Raw genomic sequence first — 23,121 nt, forward strand, 5'->3', positions numbered from 1 at the left:
TCTTTCTTAATGCTTTAAGTTCAAATAAACTTAGAAATAGAAGTTTCCTTTTTCTCAGTGGTATCCAGACAAGCCCGATGGAATCAAGCCCCTGACGGGCACTCTCCCTGTGCCATCTGAGCTTGGATTTGTGTAGTGTTACAAACGCTATGACACCTGATGATACCAGCACACGGCTCCTCGTCGTGTGCACTGTCACCGTGCCGGGATGCAGACGGCACCCCATCAGGGTGCCCTGCAAGAAGCCTCTGGGCACCTTGTCAGATCCCAGTGACGTGGCTTCGGCTTCATCTCCCCCTCTCAGCATCGTGCAAGTGATTTAATTCAACAGAGCCCAACCTGCTGAGATGCTGGATCCGTTTGTAGAAGGAACCAGCATTAACTGAGGTCTCCAGACATGGTCCAAGGCTAGCCCTGGTTAGTGTCTGCCACGTCACTGCTCAGGGCATTGAGGCTCCTGCATCTGAACGTGGTCAGTTTTCAAGAGGGCTGCTGCACAAGTACATCGCAACCTCCTTGGGCTTCCTGTGATTATTGTCTGGCTCTTTGTATTAAATGAAACGGTCATAAATAAATGGATCTCTGCACTGGGGACATAATTGTGTTGTATAACGCTTCTTGTTTTCCGAGATAAAATTAGAACAGGTGAAGAATGGGAAAGAGTTCATCTGCTGCAGCTGGCCTGGGCTCTGTGTCTGTGTGTGTAACGCGTCTACCAAGGGGTGACCTTTGAAGTTCAGTGTGGTGCTTCCCATCCTGTGGTGAAATTCTTGTTTTTGGTTTCCACGGAATACTTGGAGCAGTGACCCGGAGATGCTCGGGTCCATCCCTGTAGCCTCTGAGCTTTGTGGAAGGCTCTTGGCCAGTTGTTCGTGCAGGTTAAGCAGCGCAGCCAAGTCAGCCTCCAGCAGTGCCCTCTACACATTGCAGAAGTGGGCTTAGAAATGTACTTTGCACTTTTTCCTGCACTCTTAGCCTTGCTACAAAAGTGGCTTGCTTCATGGATCATGCTCTGCTGCATTCCCCATCTGCCTTCTCTCCCCTTCCACTGCTTTGCAGGCTCTCATCTCAGCGTTCTCCTCAGCAGTTCTCCCTCTGAAGTTTATTTCTGCCTCGCAGCTTTTGAGCTCATCATCTTATCCTTGCCCCCCTCTCCTTCTTTCCTCTTTGTCTTTCTGTAATTGCATTTGATGTTAGTTCTCTAACTTAATCATTTGCTTGTCTAGCTATGCTGTGAATTTGCTAAAGCATCTCATGGAGTTAATGGGGGAGAGGCTGGATGAGGCTGCACTTGTTGCTGGCACCTCACCACCTTGCTTTCGTGTTTCTCTCTCGGGTGGAGGACACTCGAGCTGCTGTGGGAGAGGACTGGGACAGCGGGTGAAGTGAAGCGGAAACTTCTAAGGGAGACAGGTGGAGCAAAAGGAAAAGTAAGAAGGGCAAAAGAGAGAAGCAGGGGAAGTCACTGGAAGAAAGTCCCAAGTTTATGTGGACAGTGAGGAAACTTTGCATTTGAAAGATGGAGCGGACAGGCAAGGAGCAGTGGGCAACTGGGAAATGTGATGTTAACTTCCAGAATCGGCACCGTGAGTCCCCATCTGTACAGATAATCGTCCTGTTGAAGAAAACCATCCTTGTGGGGAAGTTTAGCAAATCGTAATCCCACCAGCCCTTAATCTCTGAAACCCTGAACTAGTTCCTGGCTAGATTTAGAAAACAAACAAACAAAAAAAAAAACCATGCATTTTGATGGTACTTGCATAATCTCTAATAGAGCCGATGACTCAAACCCCACCCCGGAGCCTGGCAAGGCGGGCAGCAGCCAGTAAGTGCCCGGCAGATGGGACCGGAGAGGAGCAGCTGCACGTCCCCTGCCCACACATCCCTGGGTACCCCTGCTGCTCATTCCTCCTCATGGGCAGTATTACTGGGCTCAAACGAAGAAGTTCAAACTCCTTTCATAGTGCCCTGCAGGTCTGAGATGTGGCTTGTGCTCCACATGGGAGCACAGCAGAAGGAACTGAAGCTGCTCGGGAGCGAAGATCGCCGGCAGCTGTTTTGCCCTCGTCCAGACCAACTCCCCCATCGCTATATTCCCACTCAGCACCACGAGCAACCCCAGGATCTGTTTGAAACTTTCACGGATTCCCCGACAGATTGCTCTCTGTTGGCTGGCTGCTGAGGGTTTCCTGGGCCCGGCAGAGCTGCGGTGCTCGCGGCAAATCCCCGAGCGCAGCCCGCTGCTTCCCTGCAGCTGCGTCGGGTAACTCGCTGGGACTGTCCCGGGGCTGTGAGTGCTTTGCTTTTGCCACTGATGGAAGGTGGGGCTGGTGTTAGGAAAGCACAGCTGCCTCTGCATGTCCAAGAGTGTAGGTTGTTAATCAGTGCAGGGGATCTACAGCAGAGCAGGGAGCTGAAGCTGAAATCCCGTCCTGCCGCCTGCCTCTGGACTATCCTGCCAGCTCGTGCAGAGATGGTGTACCTGGCAGTGGGAGCTGGGTATAGGACCTTGAAGCGTTCAAATTCCGAGCCCTTGCTCCCGAGCCGTAGCTGTTCTCGTTTAGCTGAGAGCGGTGGGTTGTGCTAATTGCCTGAGACATCCGTTGGAGGGAGTCGTGTCACATGGCTGAGCCCAAGGTGTCGCGCACACGGGACGGAGGGTTGGCATCACCTGCTTCGGAGGCACGCCTCAAAATTGCCATTACTGTAATTAACGTTACGAGGGTGGCCCTTCTGCTTGGTCGTTTGGCAGAAAACACCGTGTACGTACAGCTTTATGCACCTACCTCTGTACGTACGTGATGTGTTAGTGGAAGTCCCGACTCCATCCTTACCGATGTGACTGGTGGAGGGTCGCTGAAGCTGAAAGCTGCTTTCTCATGCAGAAGAAGCCATCCCTGGCCTCGCTTTACAAACCAGGCTCCTGAAAGCTTCTGTAACGACAGGGCGTGTGCTGTGCTGCAAGGGCAGGCGGTGTTTTATATAACTGTTACACGCCTTTTCTCCTCGTGCCTTAGTTTAACTCTATTCAGAAGACGAGACTAAACTTTTCGGAAAGCATTACATCAAGTTAAACTTCAGGGTGGTTTTATATAAACCTCTGATGTGTAGGTGTTCTTTTTCAGCGAGGCTTCCAAGAGAACGTATCATCCATTTCCCTAGCAAAATTAACATTTAGCGCACGCAGAAGGCATGGGAAATTATATAAGGCAGCAAGTACCGCTGGGAATACCGTGAATAATTTAACCGGGAGCCTCTATGCGGTAACTCTGTTTGTGCTGAGCAACCTTGTTCCGCACGGGAGCAGCCAGGCACCCGGCCCTTCCCTGCCCGATGTCTCGGGGCGATCGCTCTGGCGGGGGGCGCGGGGAGGACGGAGCCTTCGGGCGTCTCCGGGGGAGAGGGACGGCAGCGGGGTCCCCGCAGCCATCGGCCAGCAGCTGGTGACGCACGAGCCGCATGTGGGGTGAGGGATAGAGGGGGACCTCCTGCCTGCGGCTGGCAGCGGCACAGGCGGGGGGCTGGCTTCAGAGCCTCTATTTATAATCTCTGCCCTCCCCTCTGCTGTGAGTGGCTCAGCGCTTGCAGGATGACTGCCTGAGACCTGCCAGGCACATCGCTCGTAATGAAATCCTCTTTTTCAGCTACGGAAGTAGCTATTGAGCATGTGTGGTAGCTGCTGCACTGTTTTTCTGGATGTTTCTCAGGCCCCTGCTGCTTTTACCTGCCCAGTTTTTGTACCCCCGCCCTGATCCTACACGCGGAGGCGCCAAGAATCCCATTCTTGGTGGTGGGAGGATGCAAACGGCACGGGCTGTGCCTGCAGAGGCGTCTGTGGAGACGGGAGAAAACCTCCGCATTGCTTTCCATAGAAGTAAAGCTGAGTCTGAGCCTCCTTCCATGCTCATTCCAGTTCAGAGGAAAAGACTCAGTGGCCATAAAGGTGCCCCTACATTTGGGCCCCTTGCAGGTTTTAGAGGGGTCACTGTTATTGCTGAGACCCAAACTGGAATTCCCTGGACCTTCATGGGAATTCAGAGCTGGGCTTTGGAAAATTGCCCCAATTACTTTGGGAAGGGATGGTGACTCCAATAAACGCACCACGTCTATAACTTGGTTGCTGTTCTGATTGCCTGTCTAATGCAGATTTAGACCAGGCTGCTTATCCTAAAAACGCATACATGGTGGGAAGTGCAGGTGTGGGACCCGGTGCTGCAGCAGATCCATCCCCTGGGCACAGCCTGACAAGTGCTGACATTTGTGGACAGGGGTGGCTTTAGAGCAGTTTTCTGTAAACATGCAAGCGAAAAGTCTCCCCTCACAGTCCTAATGTAGGAGAGAGACTCTGTTTGGACAGAAGGAAGGCACAGCAGAGCCCCCGTCATCGCCTCCCTGGGCAATCTCTCCTCTGAAGGCTTTTGGGGGTAAATATAGAAAAACCGTGCTCCTTTGCGGGGAGCCTTCCAGCAGAGGGGGGGAAATAAAATGAGCAGCAAGGAGCTGGGTGTAGCATGGGTCTGACTGGTAAGGAGCATAATCTGACCTGTTCCTTCCTGGTGACAAAAGTACCTGCCCTGGAAGGATGCAGTGATGGGAAAAACGCTGCCATTAGGGTGAGGCAGCTCCCGGCCACATCTGCTCAGGTGTCAAACACCAAAGTCTTCCCGAGCTCTTGTAACGGGAGAACAGAGCCAGGGCTCATTTGGTGCATTTTGGCTCCGTGTCTGTGCGCCAGTGCCCCGGGTGTGTTGTGCGGGGCAGCGCTCCTGGAACGTGCCCATGATCAGCCCCCGTGTGCACATTTTAGTGTGTAATGCATAGGCACTGGCAGCGTTGCTATATTTGTCTCTGCCTGTAAAATCATTTGCTTTTTCCAGCTGAGCGCATCTTTTTCTGTGTGTGTGTGCGACGCCTCTCGAAGGCAACTGCTGGGTCTGGGACCTGAGAGCGAGGTCCGGGATAGCGACTGGCATCTGGACCATAAACGTTGAGTGCGTGTGGGAATTTCATGTCGGGATCGGCATTTCTGGTTGCTGTGGGAGGAATAAAGATCCCCACCCTGCTTTGCCTTCACACAGCTCTATCTGCAGAATCGGAATTCAATTTATAAAGAAAAGCAGTGCAGTGCTGGGCAGAGAGGCTACGCGATGTGCTTGTGCCAGGCTGGTGTGCACGGCACCGCGCAGAGCTGAGAAGTGATTTTCCCCCTACAGAATTCCCCCATTACAGGCTCACAACGACTTTCCACGTTGCGAGGGGCTGCCCTTTCGTTAGCTCGGCTGCTTTGCTTCCCCGCTCTTCCTCCTGCTCCCATACCTGATCTGAGCAGGCTCCGAGCAGCACGGGCTCTGTTTGCAGGTCTTTAATATTTCCCATCCGAAGCTTAGCGCGGGCGGTGCAGACGGGGCAGAGGTGTCCCCACCGTACAGCGCCGGCGGGGAGCGGGACCTGCGTCGCGCAGAAAGCCTGGAGACGCCTCTCCTGCAGCTCATCACCAGCACCCGACCGCCGCACCAGCTTCCCAGCCCCACGTACGGCTCTTTTTTTTTTTCCCGAACCGCCGCAAAAGCAGCCGGGCAGACATGCCTGCATGGCGCTCCCCGTCACGGCGGGCGGAAGATGCGCGTATTTATGGAGCCAGCGCTTCCTTTTGCGTTTGACTGACAGCCAGGATCCCTTCGCTGCCTGGTCACTGGAGCTGATTTGTATGCGCAAGGGTCCGCCTCGCACCGAGAGATGCAGCCGCAGCAGCTTGCAGAGCTGTCACACTCACACAGGCTTCTTATCTGCACTGGCTTGACGAATTAAAAAGCAAGCCAGCCAGCAAGAGCGAGACCGGGAGAGAGAGGGGGGAAGAGAGAGAGAGAGAAGCTTGCAGACAGCGCTCGCTTTCTTTTCCTAAAGGAAGGATTTTGCATCTTTAGTGCTCACTGGTTGTGATGATGCTTCACTTAGCAGGCTCCAGAATGAGCTAGAGACAGCAGATAGGGGGATAAACTCAAAGCAGACCACAAACCATTCCGAGCAAAACCACAACCAGGAACAGTTTTCTCCTTTATTCTAGCATGGTGGATGTATGGACAGTCTTACAGAGCAGAGGTTGACTTCTCCAAATCTACCAGCCCCACATCTCGAACACTACAGTGTTCTGCATTGCACCATGACCTTGGATGTTCAAACGGTGGTCGTTTTTGCAGTGATTGTGGTGCTATTGCTTGTGAATGTCATACTCATGTTCTTCCTGGGCACTCGTTAAATGGATTTTTTCTCCTGAGCTGTTGGGGGCTACTACTTCCACTAGCAATTCAACAAGAGAGCAAGAGCGAGAGAGAGAGAGAGAAAGGAGAGAGAGAGAGAGAGAGAGAAAGAGAGAGAGATTTCTTACTGAGGGGGGAAACGCGTTGAGCTTCAACATGGCCTCGCTGTGATATGTATGACGTTGGTATATTATCTCTCCCTAAATCTTTTGTCATGTCTTGTCTTTTAAGTATGCCTGTAAGTGTAGCTGCTTTTGCCTGGGTTTTAAATGTGATAAATAATAGTAATAATCCATTCCTATATCGTTCTGTGCTAGAGAGAGAGAGAGAGCTGTCCATATTTAGTTAGAAGCAGAGTGGAAATATCTTTCTGTAATTAGCACTGCCTGTGTTGTTTTGCTTCCTTTAAAATATAGACTCAAGTTAATAATAAGTCATTTTGTTCGAAATTTCTAGCAAGCAGTTAATGTGCAATGTCTGTGAGAGTAACCATGTAGCTGCCAGGTGAGAGGTGGTGTGTGCAATTGAATCGAGCTCTGGACATTTTTAAGGGGGGATGAGAAATCCTATGAAAGGATGAAATCTTTGCTAAAATAACGTTCAGGCACAAAATGGGGAGGCAGTCTCTAATTTATTTATCTGTGTTGCCTTGATGATCTGACTTGTTTTCTCAATGTTCAGCCCAAAAGCCTCCAAATTCTACGTCCACACTGATATAACCTGCTCCTTTCTTTAAAGATGTGAGAGGGATTGAAACAGAACTGCCGGTCTTTTTATTCTGTTTGTACGTCTTCTCTGTCTTGGCAAATTGGGAAGGAGGAATCAAAGATAAAAAGGGGATGCATGCTTTGTTTTTCTTTGCTAAAGCAACAGATACGGAGGGGTTGGGGTTTGCTTTGATTTCTGTAGAAATCGTGTTTTAGCTTTCTTTGATGTGTGTGTATTTCTATATGTTATTTTTGGTAATGTACGAAAAATCTTTGCCCACCTTAAGGATAACAAGGTTTTGAGATGGGCTGTTTTGCTTGACTTTATTTACATTGATTTTCTCGAAAATGAAGTGCTAAGCTGCATATTATAGGCTTGCTGAAAAGGTGTCCGGTAGTTAGAGGTCCTTCTGTTGGAAGATGTCTGGACCAAAATTGCAGTGTTTACAGCATGAAAGCAGAGCTGGCTGGGGGGCTCGAGCTTCAGAGCACGAAGTTTAGCGAGGATATGAAGGTCTGAAAAGAGCAATGTCTTTTCCTCTTGGAAATATGGCTCTGTATGTGAGTAGTGTTTCTGTTGGAAATCTTATGGCTTTTTTTTTTAATGTTATTTTCCCCTTCAGAAAAATCAGAATTGCTCAAATATATATATATGTAACTGTAGTTTGAAAATGTTTGCATCTCTTGCTAACGTTCACTGGAATTAGGTTGCTTTGGTAATTTAACTAGTTGGTGCCAACTCCAGCTGTATTTTTTTATCTGATGTCTTCTACTAAGTGGGGGGAAAAAAAACCAAACAAGTAATTGATTCATAAGGACTTGGATGGAGCTTAGAGATGGAGACTCCCAGCTATTTCCGTGTGAGTGTCTGCTGCAAGTTAAATGCAGAGATGGACTTGGTAAAGAGCAGAGTTCTTTTTGGCTGGTGGCACGACTGGAAATTGAGTTAACAAATGCTGCAGATTTGGTGCTTTGAAACTGTCTTTAGCTGTAAATAAGAGAGGAAAAAAAAAAATTCCCAAGTCCCAGGGTGGTGACGTTTGGCCACCTGAGCTGACAAGAGGTGTTTAATGGCAGTAGCCCATTTAATGGCCAGAAATGCCAAACCCGGTGACACCAGCCCAGCACAGCCTCTCCGGTGCCTGCTGGCTCTGCGTCCTCCTCTTCACTTGTGGCTGTCTGGGGGAGAGGTATCCGCTTCCCCTCGGAGGTGATAGAGTGACTCTTCCTTAGAGGAAAAATCCTTTGGATGCTGAGGATGGTTTGGATTGTTAAACAGCTCCAGTTTGCTTTATTTTCCTGTTAGCTCTATGATGTCGTTCGTTTCATAGGTTGCAGAATCTCTTGGAAGTGTAATAAATGCACAAAGATCACCAAGGAAAGGGAATCAATCAAGCAACAGCCAAAATAATCCTTTCGGTGAAACAGTTTTAAGTGACAGTGATTTTGGAGGAGCAAGGGTGGAAAAAGGAGAAAAACAAAGAAAAACAAAAAAACAAAAAAACAGCAAGTTAAAAATGGGATGCATCTGTGTCTGAATGTCTATTTTCCTTAAGGTTTGAGCTCCTGTGTGAAGGTTTACCTTTCAATGCCATTTCTACGAGGAATGCTCGGCACCTATCATGGTTTTCTAGCGCGAGCAAGTGCATTCCTTGGTCCGGAGCTCGTGCATCTCGGGCGAGGTGGGGAGGTGCGTGCCCGTGGCAGTGTGCCTTATCGCATGTGTGTGGGGCTGCTGTGTCCGGTCGCTGACTCCTGCGAGCCCCTTCTGGTTGCAGCGGTGGCATTTGGCGTAGCTGCGGGATGGCAGGCTGCTGGGGGCACCAGGGGGTACTGCACAATCAGCTGCCGGGGCAGAGATTGTTGGAAATTAGTGGTTTTTTTTTTTTGTTGTTGTTGTTCTGTTTTATTTTTTTCCATGATGGAAGGTGCTTAAGAGAATCGATGTGTTTTTATTGCAACTTCTTTGCTTTTTGTTCTCCCGGAGGCTGGTGGGCTCACAGACAGTAAGGTTTATGCAGAGCACCGTGAAAGTTCAGCGCAGAAAACTTGGAGCGTTATTTTAGCGATGCTGTTCTCGTTGTGTAGGGCATCCTGCTGGACTTCAGGGAGAAAGAGAGGAGCATGACAAGTGAGCCAGGGCTGGAGCTCTTGCTTGATCAGTTCGATCTTGTTTTCCCACCCCACAGTCCTTAGCGGCCACCTTTTCGAACAGGCCTTGAGCCACCTGATCCTTTTGTAGCTTTGCACCCCCAGTTTTGCATTTGCCAAGCCTGCAGTTGAGCCTCCAGCAGCCTGGGGAGCAGGAGCAAGGCGAACCGCTCCGTCTTGCTGTACTTTCCAGGAGCAGCTCAATCTGGGACAATCTGCTTTGGCTGCTTTTTGGGGTGACAGCGTTCCTGTCGCTTGTGGTCGATCCCCTGTACTCGTAAGTGACGGTGCTTGCAAAATTCACGGTGTAATTTGCACGCTGGAAAATAGCTGTGTGCAGTGGAGCTTTCCTTCCCCCCGAGCTCCGTGGGACGACCCAGGTTATGCGTGTGGCTGTGTGGGGTCAGCCCTGGGGGGACTGCCCCTGTAATTCACCCCCCCTTTTGCAGATGTTGAGCTCTACGTGTTTGCGGGGATGCTGAAGCCCGGGGCCGGGGGAAAGAGGGGTCATCCCTTTAGCTAAATCACAGCGCTGACCCTCTGGAAAACACGGCCCCAAGACAAATGTTCATTTTTATGCAGATAGGGTATTTCTAACGCATAAAATCTCTTTCAGTGATTGCTCCTGTGTATTTGCTAAGGCAGGGTGATGGGAGACCCGACTTGCTGTTTGTCTGCTTAAGCAGGATTCGATGTTATTTGCCACAGGATTCATGAAAATGCCTCTGACTGTATCATAGCAACCCTGTCTCACACAGTCCATAAAAAGTCCATTCCTCCTGCGTGGCAATTCGCTGCCTTAAAGATTCAGGCACCCTTCCTGGTGCAGGGAAGGGGTGCGTTGCCCCCCTTCCGATGCTTCAGAAAAAGCATACGTGTTGGGATGGCCGTGCTAGTCCTTCGTTCGCTGTGATTTTAAGGCTCTTTCCTTAGGCTGACGAGGGCTTTCTTTCATTTCTTTAAAGGCTTCCTCCAGCCCCCCCGGATATTTCCCACCTCTGTTTTAAACCTCGCATGACAAGTTAAAAGGGGGACGGGACAGCTCAGAGGTCACTGACGTGATGGCTCTTTTCTGTCCTGCCATTTGGATTTTCCCCCGGGATGGCAGCGGCACAGCACTTGCCTATGCTTTGTAGTGAATGAAGCTCTGCCCAGATCGAGCCCTTCTGTGGGAACACAGAGGTGCTTTCTCATCCTGTAGATGAACGTTGTTAAGAGCTGCATGTTCACCTGACTCCTGCCCCCATCTGTTTGCATAATGTGGTTATATTTCTTTTTGGATCAGGTGTTCAGTACACAGCCCAACTGCTGTGTGTAATGTCTGAAGGAAAATTGCCAAAAATCCATGTAAGTTTTTTGTTGTTGTTGTTGTTTTAATTTGCGACTCGAGCCCCTCTTATGTATTGTTGATTTCATTTTGTTGTCGTTCCTTGGTTTCTGTATTTGATGACTGCTGCTTGTGACTGGGGACGCGGTGCTCTTTGTGTACAGTGCTTGCCTGCTTGCGTGTCCCTGTGCGTTACGCCTGTATTGTGCCTCTCTGTGCTCTGTGGTGTTAATAATGCATCTGTGTCGGCGAGGAGGGGGCTCCTGGGCTGCATTTGCAACGTGTATCTTTCTGAACGGGTGTGCTGGTTGTGTTCAGCGTGCATCTAATAATTAAATGTAATCAGAGCTATTGTGGTCAAGTGTACTGATTTGTCTCTTAGCTGAGGTTTCTCCAGTGACCAGAAGTTAGGAAGCTTGAGGAAAACTCTCAAATAATTGCGTAATAACTGCCGTGTTACCAACAGGACGGGTTTGTTTCATGGTGCCAGCGGTGACCCAGGAGAGCGCTCTTGGGTCCCTGCTCTGCCACTGATGTGCTGTATGGCCTCGGGCATGTTCCTTTGCCTCCCTGCGGCTCCTCTTTCCCAGCTGCAGGAGGGGAACACTGCATGTTACCTGGGCATGGCCAAGGCTGGTCACCCCCTCCTTCCCTTCCTGCGACGTCCTTTTGCTGCAAAGCAGGGCTGGGTGGCAGGGCCGTGGTGATATGGAGGGGCAACGTGTGTGTGCCTGCGTTGGCCCAGCTGTGTGTAGCAGGATTTTGCACGTTTGGGCTGTTGTAGGTGGCAAGCTGTAGCAATTGATGCTTCTGGCTAAAAATAGATGCTTTTGGAGGAAGAGCTGCTGGAGGAACCATGTTTTTTTTTCTGTTGTTGTTTGACTGAATTTCTTGTGACCCCAAGTGGAAATGAGTCTTACTCTGCAAGAACCTGCAGATGGCCAGGTTGTCTCTAACCCCACTGTCATCCTTGCTGGCAAAGGGATGTGCAGCCTTGGATGCTTGTTTCCAGTCAAAACCAGTTTTTGTGGAGTATTACTCTTGCCTTGTCGGGAATATCACGCTGACAGCGTGCTCGCTGGAAGGGCTGAGCTCAGGGCAAGGAGCCCTCAAAGCTCCCTGTGGAGGTCAGTGGTGGGCAGGCCCGAAGCCTTAAAGGAGGGCCATGGTGGGTGAAACAGCACTGACGTGAAGGTATTTAAAGAATTAGGGCTGGATTTTTTTCACTGGGACCGGATGGGTCTGGGGATCTGTGGGGAGAGCTGTTTTCGTTCGGTGGAGCAGCTCTTGGTGGGGATTTTGGAGGTCCCAGTGCAGCAGCCTCCAGGAGCAGAAAAGCCTGCCTGTGCCCATGTGGAAGGTCCCTTGTGGGTTAGTGCCTGCCCCTTCCTTCGCATCAGCTGAGACATATATAACATAACGTATAGACTGCTGGCAAGGCTTGCGTTTCTATTTTAGGCAGCATCTCTGGCTAAGTAAAGCAGGGGGTATGCTGCAAGCCGCTTTTCTCTGCGATCTGTAAGTCTCTGAGAGATTAACTCTTGCTGTAGCCCTGGTGCCTTTCTCTGGGATGTGACCAGGACTCGCGAGGCAGACAGTAGGAGCCCTGAGGAGGGCTCGGGTGACAGCAAGCAGCCCCGACGTGGTGGCACCACAGCCACCGAGGTATTGTGGTCTCAGGAGGTGGCCTTGCCCCACTGGCCTAGCGCGGGGCAGGGCCTCGCAGCCTGACAGCCCTTTGTTGTTGCTGTTGTGGGTGGGATTGCATGCAAATTCCTAGGTCATTAGATTTTGAGGCTCTCTTACTGCCCCACCACAAGTGTGGGCAGCCGTGTGCTCCAGCATCCTTTTCTCCTCAAGCTAAGCTGCTATGGTGATGCTGTCGTGCCCCCGGCCCTGGGGCGGCCGCGTTTTGGGTGCAGGCCCAGAGGCAGGTGGGGGAAGGCCGCGTGCCCCGTCCTGCTGCAATCCCCAGCACTGCTCCCACTGCCTCCCGTGGTGGCGTTTGGGGAGCATGTGAGGATGGAAATAGCCAACAGGAGGTTTGTGACACGGGCAGGGGCGTACCAGAGCATGCTGGATGTGCCCTGTGCCACCAAGAAGCTGACTCGCCCTCATCAGTGACCAAGTGATGATGCCGATTGTTTTCTCTGCATCAGTTCCCGTTCAGTACCAAGGTATTTGCCCGAGTGCGTCTGTTTCTAAAGAGTTAAGTTTGTTCCTTGCCAATTCCTGGCTCTGAAGCCGCTGCTGGTGAGCTCAGAGCGTGTGGCTGTGAAAGTGATTGCAGCTCACAGCCCAAAGGTGCCGGCTGACAAACCGGCTGGGCACGAGGATTTGGGAAGCAACAAAGATCCTAATTGTGTAGATGTTTCTTAGAACTGCAAAGATGCAGTATGGTCTCAGCTACACAGCGATAAATATAAATTTAGAGAAATACCCTAAGGACCAATCTTTTACTCTGATAAGCAGTGGGCTAAATTGCTGGGCATATCTGTGAAAAGTTCTGTCAAGAAATTTTGTTCAATTTGAGAAAATAAAATCAGGACCTTGCTGGCAGTAACCAAAGGCATTTTTTTTTCTGAAGAATTCATATTCCCCTTGCTAGTTTTGATGGTTCCACTCTTCTATATTATATTCAGTATATCTGACAAGATTTTCTTAATAGGTTTTGCATTGAAGTTTCTGTTCTGATACCAAATTTAGGAAACACTTGTTATCTAAAATTCTTTCTTCCTGGCTTGATAAGGTAGTGATTAATTTTATGCAACTCTCTTTCCTTATCTAGTTGAGCTTCAGTCAGTTTTATTGTAAACTTGGAAAAATACGATCAATCTTTGACGTTTGTTTTTAAGGTTTATTGCAAAGCCTTTTAGGTATGCTGTGCGTTTGGTCTTCTGTGGGGTTTGGTGAGAATCAAGTTAAAAAGTAACAATTACAGAACAGGTTTTGAATCCAGATAAAACACTTTTAAGTTTCTGTAGAACAAGAATGAGCGTCCTTCAAATGGCAGTTGTCTCTGATGTAGATTTAGGTATTAAGTTAGAATTTTGTTACTCTAGGATTGTGTATACGCAAAGCTGGGTGCACAGAACAGGAATACTGATGGTGCCCACATACAGCAGTGCGTAGGTGTGTGCGTATCTGTCTGATGCAGCAAACAAGGAGAGGAGAATTCCCTCTCCGAAGGGCTGTACCAGGTGAGGAGGATCGGAGGCATTCTGCTCATTTCTGCCTTAGACCATTGAGAAGGGCTGTGAAGAGCTGTGGGGCACCAGGGAGCCGCCAGCTGCTTTTGCCCAAGTGTGAGGGCAGGAGGAGGAGGTGGTGTGAGGGAGACAGGCGCGGAGAGCAGGGCACCCGCTGTTGTCAATGCAGGGTGTCTGCCGCGACTTCGTGATCGGGAGTTGACATCTGGATAGATTTTCAGTCTCCTCTGGTCCAGGGTAGATGAATCTTTCATCTGATGCCCAGCAGCAGATCGATCCCATCTCCTGGACACCAAGGGATTTGCAGAAGCATCTAAAAGTCTTTTCTAAAGAATTAAAAGTACACGCACGCTCAGAGGAAAGGAATGAAACCTCATAAACCTGCAGGCTGGCCGCAGACATGCACGGGACTAACCAGCTGCCTTGTAAGTCCTCAGCCAGGACACAACGTGTGTTCACAGGCATTGCCAGGACCGAGACCCCAAATTTACTAAATTTTAGGAACCTCTGGCCTCAGACCCTCACTGCACCCAGCACCGTCCCCTTAAATGGCGTGATGTTCGCAGCCCGCTGCCATTTGCAAATTGTCACAGTGGCCCAAAAGCCATTTTTCCAGCTCAGTTTTAAGCTCAGTCTGAGACTGTGCCGAGTCCCCAGAGCCCAGGTTTGGCGGGAGCTTGTAAGCAGCGCGTTCCCAGGGCTTCTTACTTTGCCATCCCCCCCGTAGCTTCCTGGTTTCTTGTTCTCCTCCCACACTCCCTGCATTAAACAGTTGCTGTGTTTTGCCCCAGAAAATGGTGCTGGTATAATCCATCTCCAGTGTGTGTGTTTAGAACAGATGCCAGGCCCCTCTCCTCCTCAAGCACACAGGGCACGCAGCAATGAGCATACATGTGCCTGCTGCCGTGTGCCTTTGTGAATATTGGTGTGTATTTATCTGTACAGATGCAGGGAAACAAATATATTAAAACACGTGTGCGTATGTTTTCCTTCCCAGATATATTTTGAAAAATATGAGTCAGCAGCAGGCAAGAACATATTACATAATCTCTGGGAGTGAAGAAGCCCTTGCAATTTATTAGGAGGCAGGCTTTCTGCAAGCAGCGTTTTTTCACATCATGTTGTTACCGCACATTGGTGTGTGCCTCACTGTCAAGTAGCCTTATTTCCATCGTGCACAGTTGTGACCGATCCAGAAATGTAGCTCCAGTACCTTGGGTTTTGTTGTATTTTTAAAACCGGCAGCAACGAGAGCAGAATCTCGGGTCTGGGATGAGGAGGATGACTTTTCTCCTCCTCCTTAGCACGTTTCCCTGCAAGGGCTCTGCGATTTTCCTTTTTGGTTCCCCCCCACACTCCCCACCTCCTGCTGTTTTCTATAAAATCTCAGCGCCGAGAGAAATTGCACAAGAGTGCAGCTGGAAATAAACGTCGCCCCCTCCGCCTACCCTCTGCTCGCAGCCACCCACCTCCACCGCCTACCCCCAAACGTGAGAGTGAAGTCAACAGCCGCTTTTAGCCCTCGGCTCCTGGCTCTCCCCACAAACCCGTTTCCGACGCCTTGCAGAGTGCGGCGGGGGAAATTCGGGGGGTCTGACGCCGTGTTAGCTCCAGCAGCCGTCCGGCCCCGTCGGCAGTCATGTCATCATATGCCTTAGCATGAGGGGATGAGAGAGGACACGCGGTTTTCTTGTTCTCTAAGCATCACAGGGACGGGGAGCGCTGTGAATTACGAAGAGACAGAGGAGCACAACCAAAAATACTGAGGGAGGTGGATCTGGCTCGAGTCAGCAACGTCATGGGCTTCAATCCCGTGTCCTGTGCCAAAAGGGTGCTGCGTCGTGGCACGCAGGGGGGACCAGGAGGAGCAGGGCACCGCGCTGAGCGTGCGTTGGGTGCTCCCATCCTCTTGACAGCGCCGTGGCTCAGTTTCTCCATCTCTAATGCCAGGCTTAGTTCCAGGCCGTTCAGTCGAATTGCTTCATTTCTGAAGGATGCTTTGGGAGTCTAGGAGGGGAATAGGCAGCGGCAGCATTAAAGAAAATAAAGAGAAGGACTTGTTTGCGTATTTTTAATTTGCCCAATAAAACTAAAGGTTTTGAACTGCTTTCATCTCCCAGGGCACTGCAAATACTTCCACTGTGGCTAAGCTAGTGGTTGCCTTTCAAGCAAAGAGAATGCTCTGTTGTGGTTTTAAAATATCAAAGCCTTCCCAAGGAGGCAGTAAATTGCCATGCTGGCTGAAACCAGGAGTGCAAGTAGCTCCGTGCCCTGTCTGGGATAGTGTCTGCGAGACGAGCTGTAGAGAAAATTGCGAGAGACACAATAATTGATGGTGATGGAATAACCTGTTTATCCAGAGCACTCTGTCTTCACCCCCATTAGCTTGGGGGTTTCTGATGCTTGGAGACGCGAGAGTTTAAATCTTCTGTCTTTCTAAAACCGCAAAAATCTCTGCCATAACCAGGAAATTCTCGTGAGCTCGGCAGAGGTGACGCACTCGTCAGTTCACCGCCCATTAGCGCTCTGCGTTTTGTTCCAAAGTCTGGCTCGAGCTGCGTGCGCCGGCCCAGGTGGGGAGGGACGGGGTGCCCCCCGCCTGCAGCCTCCCGCCGGCTCCGAGGGCGTTTCATCTTTCCGCGTCTTTGTTTCTCTTTCTGTAAAACGTGCAGAAGGAAATTGCCCTTTCCCGTTCAACGATTTGACAGCCGAGGATGAGAAGTGCTGTACTGAAGGTAGATGTGATCACGTTGCTGAAAAGCACCGCTCCGTGCCGGCTCTGCTCTGTGCAGGCGAAGGGGAGAGGGGCTTTGCAGGAGGCTTGGCAGACCGGGGCTCCCCCCCCCCCAGGCTGCTCCCTCCTTGGCTTACCGATGGTTCAAAGCAATGTCTGGGGTTCCACCTGAGATCTTAACAGACGAGATGCCAAATGAACGGCTGAGGCAGCTCTGCCGCCGTCCGCGGGGTTCTGCCAAAGATTCATTTGGCCTCATACATTTTGCATATGCAACGTCAGATTGCATCCTCGTTATTTCCACTGCTTTAAACTGCATTCAGTTAGATAAGGTCCCTATACCTCCTTAAAGCCGTCAATCATTACTCATTAGGAATACAACTCCTCTCTGGTATTAATTGATCTAAATTAGGCTTTTCTGTTTATCTAGCCTTCTGTGGTGTTTCTGTACAGTGAGGAAACCAAGCTGCATTCAGTAGAAATACCTAAGTGAAAACAGGAGCTTTGCAGTTGCTGCTTCCTGGTCTTCCACGGCACAAGCTCCAGGGCAGACCCATTCGGGGTAACCAGTGCTGCTCTCCTCCTAGCCGGTAATAAGAAACAGGAGAGGCTCACAGCGCACAAACGAATGGCACAAAAGCCACCCAAGGCAGCCCAGCCCTGCTCTGGATGGTGGGATCCCGCTGGCAGTGCTGTCTGTGGACTGTCTCTCTGCTTGACAGACGTGAGCTCACATCTTTCTTTCCAAATCTTTCCTTTTAGAGCTTCTGTGGCTGACCATCCTTTCCCCCAGAAGAAGGCTGTTCCCTGGGGCACGTTCCCTCCTGTTTTGTCAAACCTGGCAGGAAACGTCTGTGGTGGTTAGTCTCGGATGGTCATGAAAGACTGCCACTTGTTCCTTTGAACAGTTCTCCCACAGCTGAAAACATCTCACCGCCACTAGCAGTGGTTTTAGCTTTCTTTTATTTCCCTTTTTTCCCTTCCCGTCCTACTGCAGACAGTTTTACCTTTGCGTTTTTTGGAATTCAAGTCATAGTCGTAATACTTGACATTCTTCATTCCAGCATCTTCAAAATGTTTTCTGAATTTGGGTTACTTAAAAGCCTTTGTGCTAAATAAATACTCGAGTACTTTTTCTATTTTAAAATGGAAATAGGCGCCTGAAAACCCTCAAAAGTCAAATGAAGATGAAAGCCTTGGGACTACCAGCAGTTTTCTGTATTATCCACAGGAGCTCAAGTGTAGGGTTGTATAGGACAAGTGTAAAGGGACTGGTATCCTGATAAGATCCCAGTGCATCTGTAAAACTGAACCCCAGTGCTTCTGGGGGCTGTGCTTGGCGTCGGACATTCCTGCTGCTGGCCTGGCTGGAAATCCCTTGTATTATCATCTTACCTTCATGCCCGTCCCCATGAACGATGGCCAGCAAGTGGCTGGAGGGGGGTGGCAGTGGCACTGCCCTTTTCAGTGGCAACTGGACTTGCTTGCAAGCTCTTCAGAAAGGCAAAGGTGTTTTCATGTTGTCCACCCTTCCTTGTGGTCTTCTTCCCTCCGTGTAGTTTATGAGCAGGAATCAGGACAACAGATGAAAATTTACATCCTGGAGGCATGGGACGAAGGTATCCTGAGGGTTCAGTGCAGCTCAGAGAACAATCACCTCGATGGTAAATGGTCGGGTGTTTCTGTGAGTTTTCTCAGCAGCTGTAGTCAGTGCTTGCAGCGGGTATTTGCACCACTGGCCAGCTATTTGTAGGGAAATGCTGTAAGGCTGTGTAAGCTACTGACAGCATAATCCTGCCAGTAATAAAACCTTAAACTGGTTGCATGCAGAGTCATTTGGCCAGAAGAAGAGTGGAAAAGCAAAAGACAGTTAAAATCCAAAGAGTGGCTGATGAAACGTGAAAGGATCTAGAAAGCAAAGATGCAAAAATAAAATCTGAAACGGAAACAAGTAACATTCTTACAGCATTGTATAACTCATTTTAATTGCAATCCATCTAGAAATCTATTTTAGGCGAGAAAACAATTCAGAATTGTAGAGCAAAGCATTGGACTTCCAGATGTTTACAGCTTTCTGGATTGTTATTTTCAGCTTCCTTCCAGATCATTTGAATCTCTTCTTCCTTGCAGCAGCCACTGAAAGACCCCCCCCGGCTTCAGTGCAGGTCGGGCAGAAGCGTCCCAAGGCTTTCTCCTGTGAACTTTTCCTCTTGTCCTGTCTTGAGAAACACCCTGAGGTGGCGGTAATGGTGAGCACAGTGAGTTTGGAAGTTGGAAGCCCCCAGGTTCCTATGGGATAATCCCATGGGGGGGAGAGGACCACGCTGTGTCTGCCAGGCTGGGCTGAGGTAGGCAGGGTAGGCTGCTGGCCATGCGCATGGAGCTTCTGGGTTTTATCTTTCACCTTACATATTCTCAGCCTGCTCAAGAGGCTGGTAGAAGTCTGTCAGCGTTAAAGGCTGGTGGTGTCTGACGGGGTATGGTGCCTTTGTCTGGGCAGAATTAAGCCCTGAATCTAATAACCGTCGCCATCGTCACTCCCAGCAGTCTCCTGAAAGGCCAGTGCAGTGCACCTGACATTTCTCTTGTACGTGGTGGCATTTGTGAAGGAGATTTTACCTTGTTTCTTGTCCATCTTGAGCGTTCAGGGCTGCTCATGGTGATTTGCATTGAGTCCAGTTCTTGGCAGGCGCCGTGCAGAGACCAAAGTAGTGATGTGTCCGCCGAGGCACCTCGGCCACTTCTCGTGGGCTAATGGGGGCTTTCCGCCTGCCTTCCTGACTCACCCCTTGGTTCTGGCTTGTGCAGGTGGCTGCTTTGTGCACAGGGGCCTCGAGGAGCTGGCTGGCTGCTCCCAGCACGTCCCTGTGACCGTGGTGTGCTCCTGCCTCTCGTCCTGCCTCTGGTGCTCTCCTGGGAGCTGGGCTCAAGTGGTGGAGCAAGGCAGAGCAACCTGGCAGGCAGACAGGGCTCTGTGAAGATAGGGCATCTGCTTGGAAACCAGCTTTGCAGAAAGATGAGGGGCTGAGACAGGAATCCAAGGAAACAGGAGACTTTCCTGGCAGCCAGATGATAGATTTCCTAGCAGAGCATCCCAAAACACAAGCAGTCGACTCCAGATACGTGATATTTCCTCTGACCTCACTCCAAACGTGTCCCCCTCGCCTTGTCTCACTGGGGCTGTCCTCGTGTGCCGAGCAGAAATGTGTCTGCCACCGCTCCATCCCGTCTGGGGAACGGTGGTGCCATTCCTTGGCAGAGCTGCGTGACCTCCCCACTCGGGCAAGGAGGAAATTTCCCTCGCGGGACAGCGCGGCGCAGTTTGGCCGGCGAGTCTTTTCACATTAGCGACGGATGCATTATCTAGTCCTCGTTTCTGCTGACAGGGAATTAAATGCGTTCACATTTAAACGGCTGGCTCAGAGCAACCGAGTGAAATGGAGAGAGGGTTTGCAGTAGGCTTACCAAGCCGGGGGAATCTGGAGAGATTGTGGTGCAGAGAAAGCACCCAGAGGCTGAGAGGGAGGCGAGGCAAGAGGAGGAGAGGTGTAGGCTTTTGCAGATAGAGAGAGTGCAGATAAAAGAGGGAGAAGGATATGATGTAGGGGGTAAAGCTAAGTATAGAGGAGTGGTGTTATAAAGGGAAAGCTGGGGCTGGAGATGAGAAGAAAGTAGGACATGCAGCACATTGAATCCACCAGGCCACGGATTTGTGTTTCTGGAAAATAACTGGCGCACCTTCACATGGCATAGGTGTGATTAGGCTGGAGAAAATACTGGGAGCAGGCACTCAAGGGGGCAGTCTTCCTTTGGCTTTGAGTAGAACAGATGATTCAAATATGGTTTTCTGAGCACAGAGCCCCCTCGATGGCAAGGAGTGGAGTGTTTCAGCGCACACAGGCGGCTCTGGGCAGCACTGCTAATGAAGGGGCAGCACCAGCAGGATTTGCACAAAATGAAGTTTATTCTAGTGATAGCTGCAGAGAGGAGCAACAGACCTCCCAAAGACAGATGGATTCACGAGAAGGGCTCTGGAAATGGGCTGGTGATAACACCGGGGCAGAGATGAAGGGAGTATTTTATTATTATTACCTGGAGCGGATTCAAGCCTTCAGCAGACAGTCGGATTTGCCAGTCTGACTGTGCTAGAAAGCTGGGCACTGGAGACTTGCACACAGCTCAGTCCCATCCATCACTGACTACGTGGCCCTGAGTCCACCAGTGCTTTGTGAACCTGAGATGACCGGTTAAGTCAAAGTTCGAGGTTCGTTTCGGTGTTTCTGTCATTGTGGGTTGTGGCTATAGGTGCCAGGAGCTTGTGCTGCGAGTAGGTCGTGGTTTTGGCACCAAACCAAAGAAGAAAGAAGTGAGCTGTTTCATAGGCTGGAACCAGTGTTTTGATTACTGCTTGTGGAAGATTCATAGAGGTGGATTTGGCTGTAAGAAAAGGATTTCTTTTGGCAATTCAATACCCTGTTCCAAACCTTCCTGATCTCTTTAGAGTACTCAGAAGTCCCCTGGATTTATGGATGACCTTAGAAAGCACAAGATGTATTCAGTTAGCTGACCTGTGCTAGCGAGACGGGGCTATGGAGTCTTATCTGTGTCCAGCAGCCTCAATATCTTATTTTTAAAAGGACTTCTGTACTCATTACCAAGTGCATTGGGTTCTTCTACCACAAAGAAGCCTGAATTCTTAAATATTTCTGTCCCATCCTGTGCATCCTGTTCATAAACTCTCCCTACTTTACACTGATGTATAAATGCAGAACAGATTTTTTCCCCCATTTTCTTCACCTTTAGTAGCACCATCCATTTTAAATCTGAGAGCTGAAACCCCAGGGTTCTTCCTAATCCTGATGGACTTAATGGGGGAGAACGCTGGGAAGGGATTCTGGGAGCTTGGAAATGAGCCCCAGACCAAGGAAACCATGAACCAGATCCTCAGTCAACTAGGGCTTGGCTTCAGAGCTTTCCTGTTTGTTAGGAAGCCACAAGATTCTAGCTGTTGTCACAGATTTTAATGTTTCATCTTAGACTATCGCATACTGAAAGAGGATCCCGTTCACTTTCAGGATAATCATTTTGAAATAATAGGAAATGCGTAACCAGTTTCTGGAGAAAACCATGAAGGTTTGTTCTCGTTGCAGTTCATATTAATGAGTGTAGCTGGGCATGTGCCCATTGCCAAGGTATTTGTGAACTGCTTTCTACATGTACTCACTACCCATCCAGCCATTTTTTACCACCGGAGGTAATTAAAAGCAAATCAAATAAAATGGTTATTGGCTGTTGCATGCCTACAAGCCCACGTAGTGTGCAGCAAGACCTTGATTTACCGCCACACCTATAGCAATCAAACGTTGTGGGCCTGTAATCACACCCGCACAGAGCAACGTAAAGGTGACCTCCGTGTATGCCAGGAATCTTGAGGTTTGTGCGCCTTCAGAGAACCAACCGTACACACGTTGCTGCCTAGGAGTTTGGACACATCGCATTCTTATGTCTATGGTTATCGCACGCACCGAGACCTCTGCTGCTCACGGGTTTACACGGAGATGCCTGCCCACTCTGACTCAGATCCGTGGTATTTTATTGTAGCTTTGAAAACTCTCTATAAAAACTCCCTGGCATTTATCCCAAAAGAGCACCAATAGCATCAAACTCCTTTCCTTTACATCAAATCACGAAACTCATCAGCAGCAACCTCACACTCCACCAGGGGACACAGAGGCACTTTGGATTTGACGCCCTCAGTCGCCCGGTGGTAAATAGGCCATTACCCATAGCAGGAGTAAACCACGACGTGTGAATTTAGAGGCTTAGGGATGATGGTGCTTGTGATCCTTGTCCTTTGGCCGCGGATCTTGTTTATAGTGCTGCAGTAAGATGAGGTGAGATTCGCCTCTTACCTTATGGAGTCAAGGAACAGCATCTTATCCTAGGTTTGTGTCTGGGCACTGAAAAACGCTCAGGTGCTGCTGTACCTCTGTGCTTACTTCGACGTGAGCTTAAAAGACAGAGGCAAAGCCGGGAGGCTGCTGCTGCCGTCCTAACCACTTCGTGGGAGCCTTTTCCCAGCAAGCCGCTCTCGGAGCCTTTGGTTTTTCTAGCAGGAGTGTCACGTGCGATGGAGAGGGACTCAAAGGGGCCAGTTTTACCTTTAAAGTCTAGGTTTAATTTTTTTCTCTTAAAAAAAAAAAAAATGTGTTTCGACAGTTTGTCACATCGGCTCAGCCTGCCATGTCGTGGGCAGTGAAGTGTTAGGAAGGAAAAGCAAAAAGTATTTTGATGAAGGATCAAGTCAACTCGCTAATGTTTTCTGAATATCTCCTGTGCTGACCTTGGTCCGTGCAGGCACGCCCGCTCATCCAGCTCTCCTGTCTCTAGGAGAGCTTTTGGAGGTGCTGGGAGAAGTGCTGGGCGGGATTTGGGGCGATTTGGGTACAAGTTTTGAAGGGGATTTGCTGGATGTTTGTGCTTTGCAGCAGGGACGTTTTGCCAGCTTCTCCCGAATTGAAGTCTCCATCATGTGTTTATTTTTGAACTGAGGAGGAGGGAAGGAGGGAGGTATCATCACCAGGCATTTTTATAGCCCCGGAGAGTGGGGAGGGCAAAGTCTGTGTATCACAAGAGCCCCTAAATCTCTGTGCTCAGGTTCAAGAAAACCACAAAAACAATCTCTCCTGTGTTTTCTTTTTTTCACTAGACAAACATTTAATTATTTTACCCCCCT

At 49.8% G+C, this 23,121-nt stretch overlaps 1 protein-coding gene across 13 annotated transcripts in view; it reads left to right on the forward strand.

The window, feature by feature from the left end:
• ARHGEF9 (Cdc42 guanine nucleotide exchange factor 9) overlaps positions 1-23,121 on the forward strand; it is a 178,949-nt gene that overhangs the window by 63,647 nt on the left and 92,181 nt on the right. Inside the window, exon 1 of one of the 13 annotated variants that reach the window (XM_035326527.1) lies at positions 5,209-6,442. The exons of 8 other annotated variants lie outside the window; for them this stretch is intronic. In XM_035326527.1, the coding sequence (XP_035182418.1) occupies positions 6,434-6,442 (9 nt within the window). In that variant the 5' untranslated portion in view covers positions 5,209-6,433. Of the gene's footprint in view, positions 1-5,208; positions 6,443-7,504; positions 7,526-10,311; positions 10,463-23,121 lie in introns of those variants that run through there. 4 more of the 13 variants (XM_035326528.1, XM_035326529.1, XM_035326524.1 and 1 more) reach the window with 4 other exon arrangements.

Source organism: Oxyura jamaicensis, chromosome 4 (assembly GCF_011077185.1).
Source record: "Oxyura jamaicensis isolate SHBP4307 breed ruddy duck chromosome 4, BPBGC_Ojam_1.0, whole genome shotgun sequence".
Taxonomy (NCBI): Eukaryota; Metazoa; Chordata; class Aves; order Anseriformes; family Anatidae; genus Oxyura; species Oxyura jamaicensis.